This window comes from Macaca mulatta, chromosome 2 (assembly GCF_049350105.2).
Source record: "Macaca mulatta isolate MMU2019108-1 chromosome 2, T2T-MMU8v2.0, whole genome shotgun sequence".
NCBI classification, from domain to species: Eukaryota; Metazoa; Chordata; class Mammalia; order Primates; family Cercopithecidae; genus Macaca; species Macaca mulatta.
This window is the reverse complement of record NC_133407.1, coordinates 41640211-41664957: the sequence shown is the minus strand read 5'-3', so window position 1 is coordinate 41664957 and position 24747 is coordinate 41640211. Positions and strand designations below refer to the sequence as shown.

Genomic DNA, 24747 nt, shown 5'->3' with positions numbered 1-24747 from the left:
AGTCTAGGGAGGTATACTCTCAGCCTAATGGGAATTCCAGAAAGAAGGAGAATGTCGTGAACCCGGGAGGTGGAACTTGCAGTGAGCCTCCTAGATCACGCCACTCACTCCAGCCTGGGTGACAAAGCAAGACTCCGTCTCAAAAAAATAAAAAAAAAAGAAGAAGTAAAAGAGAAGAGGAAACAAGGGAGGGTACTTACTAAGCAAATAATACTAAGCCATTTCCCAGAGCCAATGTTCATGAATATCTAGTCAAAATAGCACAACAATTATCTGATAACAGAAGAAAAACACCCTTACTAAGGACCTGCACTATGAAATTTCAGTGCATCAGACATAAAGAGAAAGTTTTAAAACTTTCCCAGAGACACAGCAGGCCACATAACAGAGTTTAGAAGTCAAAATGACTTGGCTCCTCAGTAGCTACATTGGCAATTATAAGACAGTGCACGTTAGCCTTCATAATTTTGAGGGAAAATGATTTCTAACCTAAAATTGGATAACCAAAGTGGGTTTTTTTTTGTTTTTTGTTTTTTGTTTTTTTTGAGATGGAGTCTTGCTCTGGCCCAGGCTGGAATGCAGTGGCGCGATCTCGGCTCACTGCAACCTCCGCCTCCTGGGTTCAAGCGATTCTCCTGCCTCAGCCTCCCCAGGCAGCCGGGACCACAGGCACACGCTACCACGCCCAATCAAGTATAAAGGGTAGAATGAAGACATTTTTCCAACTTGCAGGGTCACAAAACTTGTCACTCCTCTGCATCTTTTCTCAGAGACTGCCAGAATAAGGGCATCTACCAAAACGAGCCTAAACCAATAATTCTCAAGTTGGGTGATTTTTCCCTCAGGGGCATTTGTTAATATGTGAAAACAGTTTTAGTTGTCATAACTGGGGGGTGGGGTAGTCTAGTGGGTAGAGGCCAGGGATGCTGCTAAACACCCATAGAGGACAGAACCCCATATCAATTATATGGCCTAAAATGTCAGTAGTGCCAGTGTTGAGAAGCCCCGGTCTCAACCAAAAGAGAATGTAATGGGGGACACAGAAAACAGGCTCCAAATGGGAGAAGAGGAAAGGGAAGGCCCAGGATGATGGCTCTGCAGCAGCACCAGAGAACACCATCCCAGCTAGAAACCAGTAGATTACCTGACTGTCTGGAAAACAGTTTTGAAAATGATTTGTAGATTTGTTGTTGTTGTTTGATTTGTAGATTTTTAAGGAGAGTTTGGGAAGAATTAATGCTAAGGTCATAGGACACTAAGCTAAATGAATGAATGAATACATGCATACAGTTTTCTCAAGGAAAAAGGTGAACAACATGTGAAAAATAAAAACACTGAAATTGATGTAACCAGAAATTATGACATAATGTGCCACAGTGTGTAGCATTATGTTAGCATAAAAGTACTAAATCTTTATCTTCCACAGTAAGAATAGTAATATACAATTAGGGAGCAAAAATGAGTATAAACATATTATTTAGAAAAATGGAGGTAGACACCAGGAAAAACACCTAGTGAGAAGAGTAAGAAGTTACCTCTAAAGAGTAGCACTCGATGTGGGGAGCTAGTAGGGCAAGGATGTACTTTTTTTTTTTTTTGAGACAGGGTCATTACTCTGTCAGCCAGGCTAGAGTGTAGTGGCATGATCATGGCCCACTGCAGCCTCGACCTCCCAGGCTCAAGCAATTGCCCCACCTCACCCTCCTGAGTAGCTGGGACCACAGGTGTGTGCCATTATGCCGGGTTAATTTTTTCCTTCATTTGTAGAGATGGAGTCTTCCTATGTTGCCCAGGCTGGCCTTGAACTCCTGGGCTCAAATGATCCTCCTGCCTCAGCTTCCCAAAGTGCTGGGATTACAGACGTGAACCACCACACCCAACCTGTGCTCTTTTCTTGTTATGTTTTATAGAACTATTTTACTTATTAAAAATCAGAATTTTAATTCTTTGGATGTATTTTTCTTTCTAAAGAGTCTCCTTTTCCACTAGATATCTACAGTTTAATATCAGGGTTATTTATTATTGATTGTAAAAGTCTTAAGAGTGTTAGATATGCTCTGCTCTCACCTGGCTCAGTGGACTATAAACAGAGGAAGAAGGGCTCAGATGAGGATGGGTATAGTTCCTGGGGGTCTAGGACTGTGGAGGTTTTGCCTTTATATTTGGAACCCACCAGAAAAATGAAGAAAATTAAATCCCATTTGTTTTGCAGCTCTTCCACATTGACTTTGGACATATTCTTGGAAATTTCAAATCTAAGTTTGGCATTAAAAGGGAGCGAGTGCCTTTTATTCTTACCTATGATTTCATCCATGTCATTCAACAAGGAAAAACAGGAAATACAGAAAAGTTTGGCCGGTGAGTACTGCCCTTGTGCCAAGGCTGAACACTTCTAACATTTTCTCATCTGAACACCTGGTCTAGCATTTCTTAGCTGTAGTATATGTGGATCTGGGAGATATTCAGTCTGATTATAGGAAGCTTTTGGGGGAATTTGCCTGTCAGATTATTGTGCTGGTTCAGAAATTCTCAGATAGGAGAAACAGAATGCTAGAAATTTAAAATAGTTATTGTATTTTTTTCCAATAATATACTACCTTTTACCTGTTTCAGAACATTCTCTGAAACTGTTAAGACAGTTGATAGGAAAATGCTGAAAAGACATCTGCTGTCATTGTGTATGGAGTACAGTAAGGGAACCAGGATTCAGGGCAAATTTTTAAATCTCTGATCTATTACTGACTACCTACATGTTCCCAAGCATAATACTTGTCTTTTTGCCTTTGTTTCATCTTAAAATGGGGACAAAAATATAAAATTAAGGGCTACTGTGATGATTAGAGACATATCATGTAACCCACACGTACTTAACAAATGATTGTCACTATCCTTTATAGTTCTGTTTGGGTTTCCTCAGAATATACCTCAGTGGGTCTGGTTTTCTCTTTGGCAAAATAAGATGGTCCTCAGCCTGGCATGGTAGGTCACGCCTGTAATCCCAGCACTTTGGGAAGCCAAGGCATGCAGATCACTGGAGGTTGGGAGTTCAAGACCAGCCTGACCAACATGGTGAAACCCCATCTCTACTAAAAATACAAAAAGTAGCCAGGTGTGGTGGCGCATGCCTGTAATCTCAGCTACTCAGGAGACTGAGGCAGGAGAATTGCTTGAACCTGGGAGGCAGAAGTTGCAGTGAGCCAAGATCACACCACTGCACTCCAGCCTGGGAGACAGAGTGAGGCTCCATCTCAAAAAAAACAACATTGGATGATCCTCTTGAAAGACCATCTTGAAGAGAAGAGAGAGGGAAGGCAGGATGACAGGAAGGAGTAAAAGCACTGACACTGATTGGAGGTACATTAAAAAAATTAGTTTCTGGAATCAGACCACAAATACAGAAACCAGAAGTATGTTCAGAAATCCTTGTGGATTATAATTATAACTGATTTAATAATCAGTTCTTGCATCTCATAGAATTAAAATGTCTAGATTATTAATAAAAATGTAATGGCTTTTCATCATAGAATTTCTATTTAGTTGTGTTTTTGAAAAATATATTTGTGATGTTAGAGAGATTGATTGTATTATGTAGATTTTAGTCCTGGGACAGTTTTCACAGAAGTAAAAATCAGAAATGAACCTTTAGTTCAGTAGGAATTTTCTTATTCTAATAGAAAATCTAGCTATGTTTTCTTAGTTTCCTGTATGAAATGTGCTGTCTCCCCTCTAACACTGTGCTCATGTGGTTTGCTGCATCACCCAAAGGTTCCGCCAGTGTTGTGAGGATGCATATCTGATTTTACGACGGCATGGGAATCTTTTCATCACTCTCTTTGCGCTGATGTTGACTGCAGGGCTTCCTGAGCTCACATCAGTCAAGGATATACAGTATCTTAAGGTATAAAACCACTTTTCCTTCTGTCTTGGACTTTGTGGGCATTGAGCTCAGTTTTAGCTGCCTGTTTTATTCAAGTGGCTGAAGGGAGTAGAACAAAGTCATTTCCTCTAAGATGGTTCTTAGTCAGGAGGGAAAGAATCTGGGAAGTTCACATAAAGGAGGAATTTTGAAGAGTAGCTTGTAACCCAGAAGATTTTCCCATCAGTAGAAGGGGCATAAAATAGACTGGTATTGGGCTATAGCCTTCTTACTCACATTACTGAAAGACCGCAGATCAGGCGCGGGTTGGCACCTTGATTTTCAACAGCCTGCCTTTTTCTTGTCAGGGTCTTAGTAGGTCTTGAGTCATCTTACTGGATTTGGGTGGTAGTGGCAAGCAGCTGTGTGTCCTGCAGTAATTATAAATTATTTTCATCTTCAAAAACCTTTTGGAAGGAGTCATATTATCTCCCTATCTTGGGGTTCTGCCTCCTGCAGATGATATTTAAATAAGAACATGAAGCGTGCTGCCTGATGGTGGCTGGGGAGGCACAACTAATCCAGCCTCCTGCAGACTTTATTATTTGCACATCTCTACTGAAGTTATATAAAATCATATTTTTCCCCTTCCATTTTAGGACTCTCTTGCATTAGGGAAGAGTGAAGAAGAAGCACTCAAACAGTTTAAGCAAAAATTTGATGAGGCGCTCAGGGAAAGCTGGACTACTAAAGTGAACTGGATGGCCCACACAGTTCGGAAAGACTACAGATCTTAACGATCAGCCTTCGCTCCTAATGTATTTGTTGGTTTCATTTCGTTTTCATTTTGCACTTGCACTAAATTGAACATGACCCTGTCAGAGATGTAATAAAGGGAATGAAATCCTGAAACTCAGAGTTAAATTAAGAACAAGGCATCCCACAGAACCTAATCTGAACAATCCCCGATGATTCCCTCTGCTTTTTGAATGCTTCCAAGACTTATCATGAAAACTGTCAATGGATAATCATTTCCTGCTGACTTTGCACGCCAAGGAATGCTACTAGAGATTGTTTCTGTTTTTGTTTGTTTCTTTCTAATATTTGGTACTTTCCCAGAATGATGTAAATACTTCTTTTCAATGTTGTGACCAAGTATTGTCACTCAGCCAACAACTTTTCCACACCTGGGGGTTGGTGGCTGTTCTTACTTTCCAAATGAGGCTAAAAAGAAAGGCATCTTTCTTCCCTTTTAAAATTGTGTAAACTGCAAATTATAATATAATTTGAATTTTTGATTATTTTCCAGAAGAAATCTTGTAAACCTGTGGATACTCATTAATTCTTTTGTTAATATTTATTTCCATGATAGCATCATTCCAGCCAGACTTGCTGAAAATCTACTGGTGAGGCAAATATAATATATATAAATATGCTACATATATATTTATAAAATTTCTAGTGGGAGTTCTATATAAATGTTTCTTTGGTATTCTTCAGCCTGTGATTTAAAGTTTTACAAAAAGCAGAGCTTTTTCCTAAGTTACTTTTCAGTTAGGTAACTGTGTGATCCAGTTCTTCCAGCTGCTTCTATAATGAGGCACATATTAATACAGTTTTTATATGGTATCTATGAAAGAGTTCACTTCATAGAGAATAATACTTGAGCAAATGTATCCAAGAAAGCAAGCAAATGAAAAGGAACCTATTTATGGAATAAACTCCAGATCAGAAATTCAGTATTTTAGAAAAATGCCAGCTCTTCTTAACTGTATTTATTAAAACTTGTAATAATGTGATTTTTTTCAAGAATATTAGTTCAAATTGAAATGGTTTCAGGCCACATGGAAATCTTTTAAGTTATTTGTTGAGGTACCATATATTTAGGGTGCTAGGGGCAAGTAATATTAATATGTGCAATAGGAACTACTGGTTTGAATGTGTAAATGGATGATCTCTCTGAGTTCTGGCAACATCCAGCAAAACTACTGCTTATTCTCCAAAGAATATTGGGAGCTCTCAATCCTCAGTGATATGGGAAAGAGAACTGAGTATTTGCCCTATGACTGAGTTTTCTATAGGAATTTTATTAAAGAATGTTTAATTTTGTTGTCCTTCTTAATGTTCTCAGTCAAATAAATGAGTGAGCTGGTTTCGGCTGTTCTTGGGATGGGTGAGCCTCTTCTTTATGGGTAGAGTGGGCCTTTGGAACTTTGCACTGGAACTCGAAGAAATGGCCAAGTCGGTAGACAAACCAACCTCAGGAATAGGCTAAGGCCTATTATGGCCTCTTCCCTGACTTCTCCCCTTGTTTCCCAGCCTCATCAGGATGGTGTAGGAGGCCCTTTGGACTTTGGTGGGAGCCTGAGGTAAGAAGCCATGCATGTGGCAGGTGCCCTGAGGTCTGGGTAGTTACTTGGCACCTGAACCAAGGCCAGACTGTGCTGCTTTGGAGCTCTTGTTCACAGGGCAGATGCCGGAGCAGTCCAGTTCCTTGGAAATCACTCAGCTGAGGATGGGAGTTGGCCTCTGGATTCCTCATTTCCAGGGCTGGTATAGACTCACTGAGACTTCCAGGAATAGGACTGTGGAAGGACAGGTTTATTCAGAGATCTTTGTCTAGTAGCCACCCACCACTTCATGAACCAGGCCGCAGGTCAGTGGTTTGGAGAATGGTGAACACTGCCAGGAAGAAATGGATACCATTCTTTCCAGAGGGGTCTCCTCAGCCAAAAGGAGGGCCTTGATAAATACATGCCAAATCAGTGAATGTGTCTTTAAGAGCAAGAAAGGGAAATGAACTTCTATGTGTGTCCCCAAACAGTCCTGGGCCTGAACCCAGGATAACTCTTGATCCTCTCCCCTCTGACCTCTTCTACAGGCCCCCACTCCAGTGTAGCCAGGACTGCGTTGCTTAGTAGCTACTGAGCATTCCTAGCAAGCACTCCCTGCAGACTTTTTGAATTGCATGTCTGTGACTTTCAGGAGCTCTGGTGGGGCCAGAGAGGAACAGGTAGAAGGCAGAAGGATAGCTACGCTCCTGGACATTAGGACTCCAGACTGCGCGAACAGCTTCCTACGCAGGATTGGTTACCCCATGTCTTGCCTCTTGAGCACTCTGACCAACAATGGACATTATCCCAAAACACTTTAATTCCTGTCTTTTGAGCCTTTCCCATGTTCCCCTGAAACAAGGTCTTAGAAACTGTACATTTCCATACTTGAGGATAGCGTCTGTGTCTACAGTATCTGGCGGGGGTAGGGGCTGGGAGGGGGCAGGCAGTGCAGAAGATGACTGTTCAAGTAATTCTGGAGTGCTCACCTCCTGTCTATAGGCAGACCCTGGACTCCAGAGACCAATATTTGTAATCCAACTCTGCCTTTGTTACCCTTAAGTAAGGTATTTATTTCTCAGGGTTTATACTTCCTAATTGATAAAATGAGACTATTAATACCTACCCTACTCAACTTCTCTGGGGTAGGGAGGGCCTGGGTTAAAAGTAGGGATAGGAACTTGTGCTGAGCCCCAACTCAAACTCACTTCTTTCCTTGCTCACCCCTCTCCAAGACTACTGAGGGAAGGAACTCTGGGGAGGAAAGCCCCATCCAGTGTTCTATCTTTGTCTCCTCTCTGGGGAGACCCTCCAGGGTATTCTTAGTTCTTCCTTGTCCAGACCTCGGCCAGACAGCCTGTAACATAGGGGTCACTTGTCTACAGAAGGTGAAAGATTGGTCTGTGGAATAGAGAGCAGATAGGTACCATGCCATGTAACCCTGCCGAGTGGGGATGAGCAGCTCTTAGAAAGGCGGGGGCAAGGGCTAGAGTTCCTTGGAGGGGAAGAGTGATGGGAAGAGCTGGCTAGGTACAGCATATATGCAGGCTTGGAGGTGAGAAAAAGCGGGATTCATGGGCACTAACATGCTCAACAATTGTTTCTTTCCATCTGCCTTCCCATTCCTCTACTCCAGAATACTACACCTCTTCTCAGGGATCTAGCTAGCCCCATCCTCATGGAGTTGCTTCCTCCTTCTGTATTTGGCAGTTTTATCCTCTTCTCCAATGATGGAAAATCTATCTGACATCATCTTCTGAGCTATTCCTACTCTAAGATGTATACGAACATTTTAGAACCCATGGTTCCTTTTCAATTTTGACAAAGCCTAGGTTCAACAACTTAGAAATTTTAGCCTTCCAGACCCTCCCTCTCTATCTTCCTCTCTCCTACCTTCTTTTAATTATGAAAAATAAAGTATAGAGAAAGGTGCATAGGTACTTAACAATAACATTAATGTATAAAGCAAACAGCCATGTAACCACCACACAGGTCAAGAACATTACCAACACCTCAGAAGTCCTTCAGGCTCCCATTCCTGGTCAGGAGTCCCTCCCCCATGCCAAGGAAATCACTATACCCTCTCTTATGGCAATTTATTTCCTTATGTTAGAATTTATGCTGCCTACTTTTTTAGTCAGGTTTTTTCACTCAGTGTTGTGTTTTCAAGATTCAGCCATATAGTTGCAAGTAGCTGTACTCATTTATCATTGTATAGCATTCCATTTTGTGGCTGTCACATAATTTTATACCCTTTCTACAGTTAGGATACATACAGTTTGTTCCTAGTTTGAGGCTATTAGGAATAATACGTGCCACTATCATTATAGTTTATCTCCTGGTTCACATATGTACATGTTTCTTTGGATGTATATACTTTGGATGTCACAGGATTATGTGTATGTTTATCTTGGCTGGGTAATGCTACAATAAGTGGTTGTACCAATTTCTTCCTCTTCCAGTGGTACATGAGAATTCTTGTTGCTTTACATTCTCAACAAAACCCAGTTAATTTTCAGCCATTCTGGAGTATAGAATCAATTGATTTTCGTTTCCTTGATTAGTAATAAAATTAAGGGTTTTTTATTGTTTTTGACCATTTGGATTTTCTCCTTTGTGAAATTCCTGTTTAAATTCTTTGTCCATTTCTTTATTGGGTTACTTGTCATTTTGGCTTTTTGGGTTGTTGGTTTTTTGGTTTTAGTTGTTTTGAAGAAGGGTTTTTTTATTTTGCTTTTTTGTTTGTTTGTTTTGTGAAGTTCTATATATTCTTTTGGATACAGGCTTTTCGTCAGTCATAGGTGTTAAAAATCCTTTCCCACTGTGTGTGTAACTTTCCTTCTCATTCTCCTAATGGTTTCTTCTGATAACACAAGATCTTAATTTTAATGTTGTAAAATGTATCATTCTTTTTTGGGGGGCTTAGTACCCATGTGTAAGTGTTTAGATTTCTTTTCTCTGAAATCTTGAAGATATTCTCTTGGATTATCCTCCACACACTTTATATTTTTACCCATCCCATTTAGATCTGTAGTTTACCTAGAATTGCTCTTTACAGTGTGAAGTTCAAGTCAGTTGTTTTTCCCATATGGGCACCAAATTGTATCATTCCTCAGTTTTCTTTGAAGGGTTAAGTAACGTGTCCATAGTCACAGAGTAGTTGATGGAGCCAGTATTCAAACCCAGGAAGTAAGAAGCCTGTTTCAATTATCTGTGCTCTTTACTCACAATGCCTCAATATACATGTCAGATTTATTGGGTTCCAGAAATAGAAACCTATGGAAATTTTGAATCAAATTGCATTTTAGGTTGAGACAAATTGTCACTTCAGAATATTGAGTTTTCCAAAGTATGTAAGTGGAATACCCATTTATTTAGATTCTCTTTCATTTATATCCACAGTGATTTATAGTATTCTGTGTTTATATATTATACATCATTTGTTAGATTCCTGGGTAAGTGATTTTACTGTAAATTTCATTGTTGTTAATCTATAGCAATCATTCTCAAAGTGTGGTCCCCTGATGAAGAGCATCAGCATCACCAGAGAGAACTGATTAAAAATGCAGATTCTTAATTTTTAATTTTTGTGAGTACATAGTAGGTATATATATGGGGTACATGAAATATTTTGATACAGGCATATAACATGTAATTATCACATCAAGGTAATTGGGGTATCCATTACCTCAAGCATTTATCCTTTGTGTTACAAACAATCCAGTTATACTCTTTTAGTTATTCTAAGATGGACAATTAAATTATCAACTATAGTTACTCTATTGTGCTATCAAATACTAGATCTTATTCATTCTTACTATTTTTTGATACCCCTAGAAATGCACATTCTTGGTGGGGCCCGGCAGCTCACACCTGTAAACCCAGCACTTTGGGAGGGTGAGGCCGGGGGATCACCTGAGGTCAGCAGTTCAAGATTAGCCTGGCCAACATGGTGAAACCCTGTATCTACTAAAAACACAAAAATTAGCTGGGCATGGTGGCTGGCTCCTGTAATCCCAGCTATTCAAAAGGCTGAGGCAGGAGAATCGCTTGAACCCAGGAGGTGGAGGTTGCAGTGAGCCGAGATCACACCACTGCACTCGAGCCTGGGTGACAGTGAGACTCCGTCTCAAAAAAAAACAAAAAACAAAAAAAAAGAAATGCACATTCTTGAGCCCTGCCCTGGAGCTACTGATTTAGAAATGGGGGTAAAGCCCTAAAACCTGTATTTAATTTAGTTAATTTATCTATTTTTTGAGATGGAGTCTCGCTTTGTCATCCAGGCTGGAGTGCAGTGGTGTGATCTCGATTCACTTCAACCTCCGCCTCCCAGGTTAAAGCAATTATGTCTCAGCCTCCTGAGTTTAGCTGGGACTACAGGTACGTACCACCATGTCCAGCTAATTTTTGTATTTTTAATAAAGACAGAGTTTCACCATATTGGTCAGGCTGGTCTTGAACTCCTGACCTCAGGTGATCCACCTACCTCAGCCTCCCAAAGTGCTGGGATTACAGGCATGAGCCACTGCACCCAGCCAAACCTGTGTTTTAATAAAGTTCCAGCGCAAAGGTCCATACAAATACATTTGATGTTTGTATTTAGGAGACTTACCAAACTTTTTAATTAATCCTAACAATTTATTTGTATGAATTTTTTTTTTTTTTTCTTGAGACAGGGTCTCACTCTGTCACCCAGGCTGGAGTGTAGTGGTGCACTCTCGGCTCACTGCAGCCTCTGTCTCCTGGGCTCAGGTGATCCTCCCACCTCAGCCTCCTGAATAGCTGGGGCCACAGGCATGCACCACCACACGCAGCTAATTTATTGATTTATTTTTTTATTTTTTAAGAGACGGGATTTCACCATGTTGCCCAAGTTGGCCTTAAACTTCTGGACTCAAGCTGTCTGTCCGCCTCGGCCTCCCAAAGTGTTGGGATTACCGGCATGAGCCACTAAGCCTGGCCTGTATAAATTATTTTGATTTTGCATGTATCACCTGAAAGTAACTATGGCTGTATTTCTTCCTTTCAACATTTTATTTCTTTTTCTTGCCCTTCTGCAATGGTTCCGAATTCTAGTAAAAGGTTGAATAGAGGTGATATTCAACCTTTTGCTGAAGGGTAAGTTTTCAATACTAAGTATGGTTTTTCTCTGTCGATTTTTTTTTGTGGATATCTTTTTTTTTCACCATGATACATAATTTCACTAAATAGTGGAGAGACAAACTACTCACACAGAGATGATTACCATCACACAGCACTTTAAGCAGATACTGGCAACACTTGAACTCACCACAATAGCGATGAGAGAGGCTGCAAAATTATTAAAGTAGTACATCATGTGCTACAGTTAATTTTATGCAGTTATGATTTAATACTGCATTTTTGTGTTCCTCTTTTTCTCTTTTAAAAAATTTTTTTTAACTTTTAGGTTTGGGAGTACATGTGAAGGCTTGTTACACAGGTAAACTTGTGTCACGGGTTTGTTGTACAGATTATTTCATCACCCAGGTGTTAAGCCCAGAAGCAGAAAAGATAACTATTGAGTACTGGGCTTAATACCTGGGTGGATCTCTTTTATGAGACTAAAGAAGCTACCTTAGCTTTCTAATTTGCTAAGGGACTTTTTAAAAAATAATTAATGGATATGGAAATTTATCAAATGATTTTTCTGCATTTTATTCAAGTGATCCTAAGGTTTTTCTCATTTGGCGAGTTATATTTATGTTTCAACATTAAACGAAGTTTGCATTCCAGCAATGAGCCAAGTTGATTGTCGTTTTTTTTGTTGTTTGTTTTTTCAAGAGGAAGTCTCGCTTTGTCCCCAGGCTGGAGTGCAGTGGCATAATCTCAGCTCACTGCAACCTCCATCTCCTGGGTTCAGGTGATTATCCTGCCTCAGCCTCCCAAATAGCTGGGATTACAGGTGACTGCCACCAAACCTGGCTTATTTATTTATTTATTGTATTTTTAGTAGAGACAGGGTTTCAATATGTTGGCCCAGCTGGTCTTGAACTGCTGATTTTCAAATGATCCGCCAGCCTTGGCCTCCCAAAGTGGTGGGATTACAGGTATGAGCCAATGTGCCTGGCTGATTGTGAAGTATTTTTAAATGTGTATTCCTGGATTTGATTTGCCAATATTTGAGGGGTTTGCATCTTTTTTTTTTTTAATCAGTGATATTAGCCCATAAGTTCCTTTTAAGATCTGTGTCAAGTTCTTTTAGGGAAGATGTAACCAACATGGCTGATGAGGTGCCTGGCACTCACCTCCTCCACAAAGCGGGACCAAAGCAGCAAGTAGATAACCACACGTCAAGTAGACTAAGAGAGAACACTAGAATTCACCAGGAAAATGACAGGGCACCTCTGAGGTACAGAAGGAGAGAGAAACAAAGAAGCACCTAGCCCAGCTGGAATTGGCTCAGAGCTGGGATGAACTTGCCATTACTAGGAAAAGGTAAGGGGAAGATTCCCAGCAGTCCACATTCCCACCAGGGATGCCTGCAGTCCTAGCCCCTGGAGAGCCCCTTGGCCCTAACAGGCCCTGAGCCTAGTACAGGGAGCTGCTTGGAGTTCACAAAACTGCATTGTTCAAGAAAGGGAATTCACACTGGATCCCACTCACCCCCAACACCCAAGCAACTGCAGCATGGTGCCATTATGAGAGCTCAGCCCCCACCAGACTACATCCTGCCCTGGGACTCAACAGCCCCTGCAACTCCACATTCCTGGAGCCCCACTGACATCCTCCCACAACCACCTAGAGGACTGCAGCATTGCAATGCCAGCTGGACCCAGTGCTATGGCCAGTTCTTCAGCACTCTAGCCCACATAGTATCCTACACCCTAGAGAATGGGTGGTGAAGTACATCAGGAAGGCTGCCCCAAGGACAAACGGGGCCAAAGTGTACATCCCTGCAGCCTGGCAGCTGACTGCCCGAGACTGCTGCCACCAACTGCAATCCTGCCCTTCCAGCAGCAGGGCCACCTCATACCTGTACATGCTGTGAAGAGACCTAAGGAACAATCCTCCCTCACACACCATCCAAGGGTGTGAGGACAGGCCTGTCAAGTCCACTCCTGCTGTCCGTGCCTGCATGCATTTCTGGGGGCCTGAGGACAGGCCCAACCCACCCACCACTGCCACTGCCAACACCCACCCATGCATGCTACCTAGGAGCCTAGGGACTGCACTGGCTAGCCCATTGACACCTCCACTGGCACTCATGCATACCACCCAGGGGCCTGAGGGCCAGCCTGTTGACATCACTGCCACTGTCAATACCACAACTGCTACCCAGGGCCCCGAGGACCCACCTGCCTGGCCTGCCACTACCACTGCCAGCACTTGAGCCTGCCACGTGAAGTACACCACCCAGGCAACTGAGGACTGGCCCACCTACCCTTCTGCTGCCACCACTGGTGCTGGAGGACTGGCTCACCTGGTGTCCCTATCCCCAGTGAAGTCCCACTACAACCTACATAACCTCATCTTATTGAAGACAACATAAGACAAGATAAAGCAGAAGAAATAATTTCTGAACTGAAGACATATTTTTTGAAATAACCAAGTCAGACATAAAAAACAGTAAAGCAAGCCGTGTGACATATGGGACACAAAAATTCAAATTTGGGGAGTTCCAGGAGAAGAAATGGGCAAAGGTATAGAAAGCCTATTTAATGAAATAATAGCTGAAAACTTCCCAGGTCTTGCAAGAGACATAGACATTTGGAAACAGGAAACTCAAGGAGTCCCAAATAGATTCAATCTAAAGAGGTCTTCCCAGAGGCAAATGGTAGTCAAACTGTCAAAAGTCAAAAACAGATAATTCTAAAAACAGCAAAAGAAAAGCATCAAACCACATATAAGGGAATCTCCATCAGACTAACAATGAATTTCTCAGCAGAATCCTTGTAGGTCAGGAGAGAAAGGAATGAAATAGTCAAAGTACTGAGAGAGAAAAAAAGAAACTGTCAACCAAGAATCCTATGTCCAGCAAAGTTATCCTTCAAAAGTGAAGGGAAAGTAGTATTTCCCAGAAAAACAAAAATGGAGATGATTCATTACCACTACACTAGCCCCACAAGAAATATTTAAGGGAGCACTACACTGGGAAACAAAAGGACAACATCTACCGTCATGAAAACTTACAAAAGTAATAAAACTCACTGGCAGAGCAGATACACAAAACAGGAATAGGAATGTTGTTACTCTAAAAAAAACCCACCAAATCATAAAAGAAAGTAAAAAGAAGAATAAAGGAAGAAAGGATATGCAGAACAATCAGAAAACAACAAAATGACAGGAAGTCCTCACCTATTAATAACAAGCTGAAATGTAAAAGTTTAAGCTCCCCCAACTAGAAGATACAGACTGGCTGAATGGCTAACAAAAATAAGACCCAAATATATCCTGTCTACATGAAACTCATCTCACTAATAAAGACACATAGACTGAAAATGAAAGGATGGAAAAAAATACCTCATGCAAACAAACCAAAAGCATGCAGGAGTAGCTACACTTACATGAAAGGAGAGTTTAAGTAAAAAAAAAAAAACATGAGACAAGAAAATTATAATAAAGGAATCAATTAGGCAAGAGGATATAACAATTGTAAGTATCTATTCACCCAACATCAGAAACCCAGATATATAAAACAAATATTATTAGAGCTAAAAAGAGAGACTAATACCACAATAGTTGGGTATTTCAACACCCCCACACTCAGCATGGGATAGATTAGACAGAAAGTCAAGAAACACTGGATTTAAACTGCACTTTAGACCAAATGGATCTAACATTTAGAGAACATTTCATGCAACAGCAACAGAAAATAAATTCTCATGAGCACATGGAACATTCTCCAGGATGGACCATATGTTAGGCCATAAAACAAGCCTCAACAAAGTTTTAAAAATTGAAATCATATCAAGTATCTTCTAAGACCACACTGAAAACTAGGAATCAACAACAGGAACTTTAGGAACAAATATGTGGAAATTAAACAACATACACCTGAATAACCAATGGGTCAATGAAAAAAGAAAGAAAGTAAAAATTCTTGAAACAAATGAAAATGGAAAAATATACCAAAACCTTTGTGACACAGAAAAAGCAATGCTTAGAGGGAAGTTTATAGCAATTAACATCTATACCTAAAAAGTAGAAAGATGTTGAATAAACAACCTAAAAAATCCACCTCAAAAAACTAGAAAAGCAAGAACAAACTAAATCTAAAACTAGTAAAAGGAAAGAAAGCATAAAGAGCAGAGCAAAGCAAAATGAAATAGAAACTGAAAAAAAATAAAAAGAATCAACAAAATGAAAAATTGGTTCTTTGAAAATATAAACACCATAATAAACCACTAGCTAGTCTAACCAAGAAAAAGAGAGGATCCAAACAAATAAAATCAGAAGTGAAAAAAGAGACATGGGTGGGTGTGGTGGCTCACGCCTGTAATCCCAGCACTTTGGGAGGCCAAGGCAGGCAGATCACCTGAGATCGGGAGTTCAATACCAGCCTAAGCAACATGGAGAAACCCTGTCTCTACTAAAATACAAAATTAGCCAGGCATGGTGGTGCTTGCCTGTAATCCCAGCTACTTGGGAGATTGAGGTAGGAGAATCACTTGAACCCGCGAGGCAGAGGTTATGGTGAGCTGAGATCGCACCATTGCACTCCAGCTTGGGCAACAGAAGCAGAACTTCATCTCAAAAAAAAAAAAAAAAAAGACATTACAACGGATACAACGGAAATACAAAAGATCATTAGAGACAATTATGAGCAACTATACAATAACAAAAATGGAAAACCTACAGGAAATATATACATTCCTGGACACATATAACCTACCAACATTGAACCAGGAAGAAACAGAAAACTCAAAGATACCAATAACAAGTAGTAAGATTGAAGCAATAATAAAAAACTCTCCCAATACAGAAAAGCCCAGAACCAGATTTACTGCTAAATTCTAACAAACTTTTAAAGAAGAAATAACACCGACTTTGCAGATGTCGCCACCGGGAGCCCCATATTACCACCCATGGTCAACCCCACCATTGCCATCAATGGTGAGCTGTCGGTTCGACATCGCCATCGACAGTGAGCCCTTGGGGTGTGTCTCCTTTGAACCTTTGCAGACAAGTTTCCAAAGCAGAAAATTTTCATGCTCTGAGCACTGGAGAGAAAGGATTTGGTTATAACGGTTCCTGCTTTCAGAGAATTATTCCAGGATTTATGTGTTAGGGTGGTGACTTCACACGTCATAATGGCACTCGTGGCAAGTCCATCTACGGGGAAAAGTTTGATGATGAGAACTTAATCCTGATGCATACAGGTCCTGGCATCTTGTCCATGGCAAAGGCTGGATCCAACACAAACAGTTCCTAGTTTTTCATCTGCACCGCTAAGACCAAGTGGTTGGATGGCAAGCATGTGGTCTTTGGCAAGGTGAAAGAAGCCATGAATGGCTGGGCGTGGTGGCTCATGCCTGTAGTCCCAGCACTCTGGGAGGCCAAGGTGGGTGGATCACGAGGTCAGGAGATCAAGACCATCCTGGCTAAAAAGGTGAAGCCCCATCTCTACTAAAAATACAAAAACAAAATTAGCCGGGTGTGGTGGTGGGTGCCAGTAGTCCCAGCTACTCAGGAGGCTGAGGCAGGAGAATGGCGTGAACCCAGGAGGCAGAGCTTGCAGTGAGTTCAGATTACACGACTGCACTCCAGCCTGGGCGACACAGCAAGACTCTGTCTCAGAAAAAAAAAAAAAGCATGAATATTTGTGGAGGCCACGGGGGACTTTGGGTCCTGGAATGGCAAGACCAGCAAGAATATCACCACTGCTGACTGTGGACTCTAATGACTTGTGTTTTATCTTTTTTGTGTTGTTTTGTTTTGTTTGAGATGGAGTCTCACCCTGTCCCCGGGCTGGAGTGCAGTGGTGCAACCTCGGCTCACTGCAACCTCTGACTCCCTGGTTCAAGCAATTCTCCTACCTCAGCCTCCCAAGTAGCTGGGATTACAGACACACACCACCACACCCAGCTAATTTTTATATTTTTAGTAGAGATGAGGTTTCACCACGTTGGCCAGGATGATCTTCATCTCCTGACCTCGCGATCTACCTGCCTTGGCCTCCCAAAGTGCTGGCATTACAGGTGTGAGCCACCGTGCTCAGCTGACTTGTGTTTTATCTTAACCACCAGACCATTCCTTCTGTAGCTCAGGAGAGCACCCCTCCACCCCATTTGCTCACAGTATCCTATAATCTTTGTGCTCTCGCTGCATTTCCCTTTGGGTTCCATGTTTTCCTTGTTCCCTTCCATGCCTAGTTGGATTCCAGAGTTAAGTTTATGATTATGAAATAAAAACTAAATCACACAAAAAAAGAAATAACACCAACTTTTATCAAACTATTCCAAAAAATCGAAGAGGAAGGAATTCTTCCTAACTCATTCTATGAAGCCAAATACAAATATGATACAAAACTAGACAAAACCAAACAAAAAATAAAACTACAGGCCAATATCCTTGATGAATATAAATGCAAAAATCCTCAACAAAATGCTAGCGAACTGAATCCAGCAACACATCCAAAAGATAATACCATGATCCAGTGGGATTTATCCCAGGGATGCAAGGATGGTTTGATGTACATGAATCAATAAACATGATACATCATTTCCAACAGAATGAAGGACAAAAACCGTATGATCTTCGTTATTAGTCCATTTTCACACTCCTATAAATAAACCTGAGACTGGGTAATTTATAAAGGAAAGAGGTTTAATTAACTCACTGTTCCACATGGCTGGGGAGACCTATGGAAACTTACATTCATGGCAGAAGGCAAAGGGGAAGCAAGAAGCTCTTCACATGGCAACAGGAGAGAGAAGTGAAAGCAGGGGAAATGCCAGATGCTTATAAAACCATCAAATCTCATGAGAACTCACTAGCATGAGAACAACATGGAGGAATCCACCCCCATGATCCAATCACCTCCCTCCCTCAACATGTGAGGATTAGAGGTCCCTCCCTCGAAATGTGGGGATTATAATTCGAGATGAGATTTGGGTGGGGACATAGAGCCAAACCATATTAATCTTCTCAATAGATGCAGCAATCACATTTGCTAAAATTAAACATCACTTCATGATAAAAACAGATTTGGCATAGAAGGAACATACCTCAATGTAGTAAAAGCCATATATGACAAACTCACAGCTAACATCATGCTGAAGAGGGAAAATCTTAAAGCCTTTCTTCTAAGAACTGGAACCAAAGTTGCCCACTTTCACCTCTACTAATCAATATATAGTACTGGAAGTCCTAGCCAGAACAATCAGGTAACAGAAATTTTAAAAAGGCATCCAAATTGGAAAAGAGGAAGTTAAATTGTCCCTCTTAGCATATAAATTAACCTTATATTTTAAAAACCTGAAGACTCCAGCAAAAAGCTCTTAGAACTGATAAATGAATTCAGTAAAGTTACAGGATACAAAATCAACATTAAAAAGTCAGTGGTGTTTCTATCCACCACCAATGAACTAGCTGAAAAAGAAATCAAGAAAGCAATCCCATTTACAATCACTATCCCCCATCCCAAAATACCTAGGAATGTATGTATCTGAGGAGATAAAAGAACTCTACAAGGAAAACTATGAAACACTGGTAAAAAGAAATTGTAGAGGACACAAACAAATGGAAAGACATCTCATGCTCATGGATTGGAAGAATTAACATTGTTAAAATGACCGTACTACCCAAAGCCATCTGCAGATTCAGTGCAATCCCTATCAAAATGCCAATGACACTCTTCACAGAAATAGAAAAAACCATCCTATAATTCTTATGGAACCACAAAAGATCCCAAGTAGCTAAAACAATACTGAGCAAAGAAACAAAACTGGCCAGGCATGATATCTCATGCCTGTATCCTAACACTGTGAAAGGCTGAGGCAGGAGGATCACCTGAGCTGAGGAGTTCAAGACCAGCCTGGCCAACATAGTAAGACCCTCATCTCCACACACACACACATACAGACACACACACAAAAGAAAAATTAGTGTGGTGGCATGCATCTGTAGTCCCAGCTACTCAGGAGGGTGAGGTGGGAGGATCACTTGAACCAGGAGGTCAAGGCTGCACTGAGCTGTGATCATACTACTGCACTCCAGCCTGGGTGACAGAATGAAACCCTGTTTTTAAAATAATAATAATAATTAAAAGCTGGTGGTATCACACTGCTTGACTTCAAAATATACTACAAAACTATAGTAATTAAAACAGCAGCCAGGCGCAGTGACTTATGCCTGTTATCCCAGCACTTTGGGAGGCCAAGGTGGACAGATCACGAGGTCAGGAGATCAAGACCATCCTGGCTAACACAGTGAAACCCCATCTCTAATAAAAATAGAAAAACATTAGCCAGGCGTGGTGGCATGGCCTGTAATCCCAGTTACTCAGGAGGCTGAGGAAGGAGAATTGCTTGAACCCGGAAGGTGGAGGTTTTGTGGGCTGAGATCACACCAGTGCACTCCAGGCTGGGGGACAGAGCAAGATTCCATCTCAAAAAAACAAAACAAAAACCCAGCATGGTACTGGTATAAAAACAGACTTATAGACCCATGAAACACAATAGAGAACCTGGAAGTAATTCCACATGTTGACAGCCAACTGATTTTTGACAAAGGTGCCATGAACATACAGGGGAAAAAGGATCCCTCTTCAATAAATGGTACTGGGAAAACTGGATATCCATATGCAGAAGAATGAATGTAGGCCCCCTAATTCTCACTGTGTACAATAATAAACTCAAAATGGATTAAAGAGTTAAACATAAGACTTGAAACTAGCCAAGTGTGGTGGCTCACACCTGTAATCAGGCAGGAGGATCGCCTGAGCCAAGGAGTTCTAGACTAGCCTGGGCAACATAGTGAGACCTTGTCTCTGCAAACAAACAAACAAACAACAACAAAAACACCTGAAACTCTAAAACTACTAGAAGAAAACATAGGGCAAAGTCAAATAGTCCTTTCCCAGACTGCACTACTAGGCTCAAGTCATCCTCCCACCTTGGCCTCCCAATGTTAACCCCACAAGAGATTGTTTATACAGCCACAGTTCATTTAGATCTATGTTCGTTTTTACCATTGTTGCTTTTCATCCTTTCTCTTGCATTTTTAAACTTTCATCTGAAATCATTTTTTCTTCTTAGACCAAAGAATATCCTTTAATATTTCCTTTGGTTGGTCTGCTCTGGATGAATTTCCTCAACTTTATTTTACCTGGTAATAAACAGTAGTTTGACTGGGTGTAGATATTTTAGTTAGTTGTTATTCAGCACTTTGAAGGTATTTTTCCATTGTCTTCTTGCTTCTGTCATTTCTATGGAAAAGTTAGCCTTATGTTTTGGTGTGTGTTTTTCTCACTAGCCACTTTTTAATGATTTTCTTGTTGTCTTTGGTTTTCAGCAGTTTAACTATGATATGCCTAGAAATGGTTTTGTGTGTCTTCTTCCTAGTTGGTGTCTGCAGGGCTCAAATCTGTAGCTTGATGCTTTTCATCATTTGGGAAATTCCAAGGCATTATCTCTTTAAACCTTTTTCTGCATCATTCTTTCTCCTTTGGAACTATAATTACACATACTTTTAACTATATAGTCTATATTTACTACTCTCTTCTCTATAATCTCTTGTATTTTTCTTACATATGTCTCACCTATATTCCAGTTTACTGTTTCTCTGATTTTGAGTTCTTAGTTTCACTATTGTACTTTTTGACTCTATAGTTTCTCTTTAGTTCTTTTGTTATGCTATGCCCTTTTTAAAATTTTACTACTCCATGCTGATATTCTCAGACCTTTTTATTTTTTTAATCATCTTGAACATTTTAAACATAGTTACAGACCAGGCGCGATGGCTCACGCCTGTAATCCCAGCACTTTGGGATGCCGAGGCGGGCAGATCACGAGGTCAGGAGATCGAGACCATCCTGGCTAACATGGTGAAAGCCTGTTTCTACTAAAAAATAAAAAAATAAAAAATTAGCCGGGCGTGGTGTTGGGCGCCTATAGTCCCAGCTACTCGGGAGGCTGAGGCAGGAGAATGGCGTGAACCTGGGAGGCAGAGCTTGTAATGACCCAAGTTCACGTGACTGCGCTCCACCCTGGGCGACAGAGCGAGACTCCGTCTCAAAACAAAAAACAAAACAAAAAAAGAACCAAACAAACATAGTTATATTAAGCTGTACATCTAATTAACTCTCAATTTACCACCTATGTGCCTGTTTCTATTATTTCTGCTGACCCCATTTGTGTTGTCCTGTCTCATTTGCTTGCATGTTTATTTATTTGTGCTGGATAATTACATCCATGATAACTCTAATTTCGAGGGCAGATAAACTGTTTATTCTTATTCCTTAAGTACTGTTCTTTGGGGGTTCCTGCCAAAAATGTGTAAGTTTTGCTGGAGTATCCCAACCTTGGCATTCCCTTACCCTAATTTGTGTCTCCTCATTCCTTCAGGCTGTTACAAGTACTGCTTAGAGGGTTAGACTCTTGACCTCCTGTTCTGGAACAAACAAACATTTTCAGGGTTAAGTGGTTCCAAATGCTTGGCTCATCTCTCTGGTTTTCCATCTTCTGCTACGTCTTGGCTTAGATTGTCTATTTAGCTTTATTTTTAGCTTTATGATACCTTCAACACTTTTTATATTTTGACTTTTTTTTTTTTTTTTTTGAGATGGAGTTTCGCTCTTGTTGCCCAGGCTGGAGTGCAATGGCGTGATCTTGGCTCATCGCAACCTCCGCCTCCTGGGTTCAATGTTTCACTAACTCTCTCCTTTATCCAATTTTAATTTTTTCTTTGTTTGCTTCTTAGAAACAATTTTGTGTAAATGTATAAATGTGATCATAACTGCTTATTTTTTAAGTGAAACCTTTTTTTTTTTTTAAATTTTGGTTACTCCCCACCTCTCTCAATCAATCCCATGCCCATTCCTACCAGGCGACTCATGTCATTATAATTGTTTGCGACCTCTGTTTCTCTCCATGCTTGTATAATCACATACAGAAAAAAAACCTGTAAAGACACACATACATACATTAGATAGGATGCTCTGCCATTGTTTTATAAAATTGAACTACATTACACCCACTCTTCAGCTTACCTTTTCTTGACTAAAAAATACGTCATGGAAACCTCTCCAATTCATTCTTCTGAATGGCTGAGTTGTAACTCGTGATATATAATCATTTATTCAATCATTTATCTGTAGATGGGCATTTACAATTTCCAGTTTCTTTTATCCCCCACTATGAACAATGCTGCAATAAACGTCCTTGTATATATCCTTATATACTAACACTAATGCCTTTCTTCTCATGGAATAGATTCCCAAGGGAAGAAGATATGCGGGGCATATTTTTAAAAACTTTATTGTAAGTACATTTTAAAATCTTTATTGAAGTTTAACATTCTTTTAGAACATACCATAAAAATCATATAGGAATATAGCTTATTTTTCACAAAGTGAATTGTCTTTGTGACCAGCACCCAGATCAAAAATAGAAAATTACCAATCTCAGAAGTTCCTTTCATGCCACCTTCCAGTCACTAACTCCCCTATAAAGTGCGCATTGTGTGGACTTCTAAGACTCTATATATATATATATATATATGAACAGACACTTTTTAAAAGAAGACATTTATGCAGCCAACAGACACATGAAAAAATGCTCATCATCACTGGCCATCAGAGAAATGCAAATCAAAACCACAATGAGATACCATCGCACACCAGTTAGAATGGCAAATGGAATACTATGCAACCATAAAAAAGGATGAGTTCATGTCCTTTGTAGGGACATGGATGCAGCTGGAAACCATCATTCTCAGCAAACTATCGCAAGAACAGAAAACCAAATACCGCATGTTCTCACTCATAGGTGGGAATTGAACAATGAGAACATTTGGACACAGGAAGGGGAACATCACACACCAGGGCCTGTCATGGGATGGAGGGAGGGAGCAGGGATAGCATTAGGAGATATACCTAATGTAAATGACAAGTTAATGGGTGTAGCACACCAACATGGCACAAGTATACATATGTAACAAACCTGCACTTGGTGCACATGTACCCTAGAACTTAAAGTATAATAAAAAATAAACTTAAAAAAAGAGCCCTTTATATGTATGTTGACTCTTTTCATCTACATTGCAAATATTTTCCCCAAATCTATTGTTTGTATATTGGCTTTTTAAATGGTATATTTTGCCATACAAACTTGCTAGATTGTCAAATATGTTTGTCTTTTGTTTTACAGCTTCAAAATTTCCTGACTTAATTAAGGCTTTTATTGGCCTTAGCCAGTCAGAAATGTTGTAGCTGTTTGGGGTTTAATTTTAGGTTCCGTTTCTAGTTTCTTTACAAGCTGTCTAGTTGAACTTACCCATTCCCATAGCTTTAAATCTCCTGCATGTGCTCATGATGTCCACATGTACATCTCCAGCCCAGCCCTCTCCTTTGAGCTGCAGTAATATGAATCTCACTGCCTACCATCTGTGAGGGGTATGCCAGGTCCTGGGGGAGACAGTGGTATGTGGTCCCTACCCTCAGAACTCACTAGAGGAAGTAGGTACTGTGTGTTAAATTGAAGGGATGCCTGGGAGACTTGATATATTGCACATTTCATATTGCTGTAAGGGAAAGGCAACAAACGGTCAGTTCTGTGATATATGTAGAACTACTACAAATCTATTAGAAATTGTCAAACAACTCAACAGAAAAATAAGCAAAAGAAATAAAAAGACAATTCTCAGAAAAGGAAACCTGAATCGACAATAAACATATAAGATACTCAAAAAATAAAATGAGAAAACAAAATGAGAAAAAATAAAATTAAAATGCAATATTGTTTAAACCCTCAAATTGGCAAAACTTTAAAAGCCTGACCGTGTATCAAGTGGGGTGAAAACATTAGGAAAAGAAAACTCTACTGCTGGCCAAAGTATTCAACAGCACAACTGCCCTGGAGGGCGGTCTGGCAAATATCTAATAGTATTGAAGATGCACCTACCCTTTGACTTAGCAGTTCTGCTCCTCAATAGACCTGTAACAGTGCTTCTAAATCTAAATCTTTCATGTACAAATCACCAGGGGGGGTCTTGTTAAAACACAGATTCTCCTTCAGTAGGCCTGGGGAAGAACCTGCGATTCTTAATTTCTAACAAGCTCCCAGGTGGTATCATTGCTGTTGGTCTAGGGCCACACTTAAAGTACCAAGGCCCAAGGGAAACTCTTGAACCTAAACTCAAGGGGCATACACAAAGATGTTCATTAGAGCCGCTGATGTATTGATGATCACCTGAAAACTAGGGGTATGTGCAGCTAAATTTGTATGGTTGAATGCAAGAGGTAAAGGAACTGGAGATACACATACCAACCTAGATCAAAAAACATTGTTGAGTGGGGGAAAACCATGATGTAGGAAGGATGCACAGAAAGTGATAACATTCACATTTTAAAATAATACCGTACTTTTTTGATACATA

At 40.4% G+C, this 24747-nt stretch overlaps 1 protein-coding gene across 6 annotated transcripts in view; it reads left to right on the top strand.

Annotated features, from left to right (window-relative positions):
* The window catches only part of PIK3CB (phosphatidylinositol-4,5-bisphosphate 3-kinase catalytic subunit beta), a 187272-nt gene extending 181248 nt beyond the window's left edge, over positions 1-6024 (top strand). For all 6 annotated transcript variants that reach the window (XM_077991523.1, XM_077991521.1, XM_028843742.2 and 3 more), the window contains 3 exons: positions 2213-2358; positions 3766-3898; positions 4516-6024. In XM_077991523.1, the coding sequence (XP_077847649.1) occupies positions 2213-2358; positions 3766-3898; positions 4516-4653 (417 nt within the window). In that variant the 3' untranslated portion in view covers positions 4654-6024. The remainder of the gene's footprint in view (positions 1-2212; positions 2359-3765; positions 3899-4515) is intronic.
* Positions 6025-24747: the final 18723 nt, after the last annotated feature.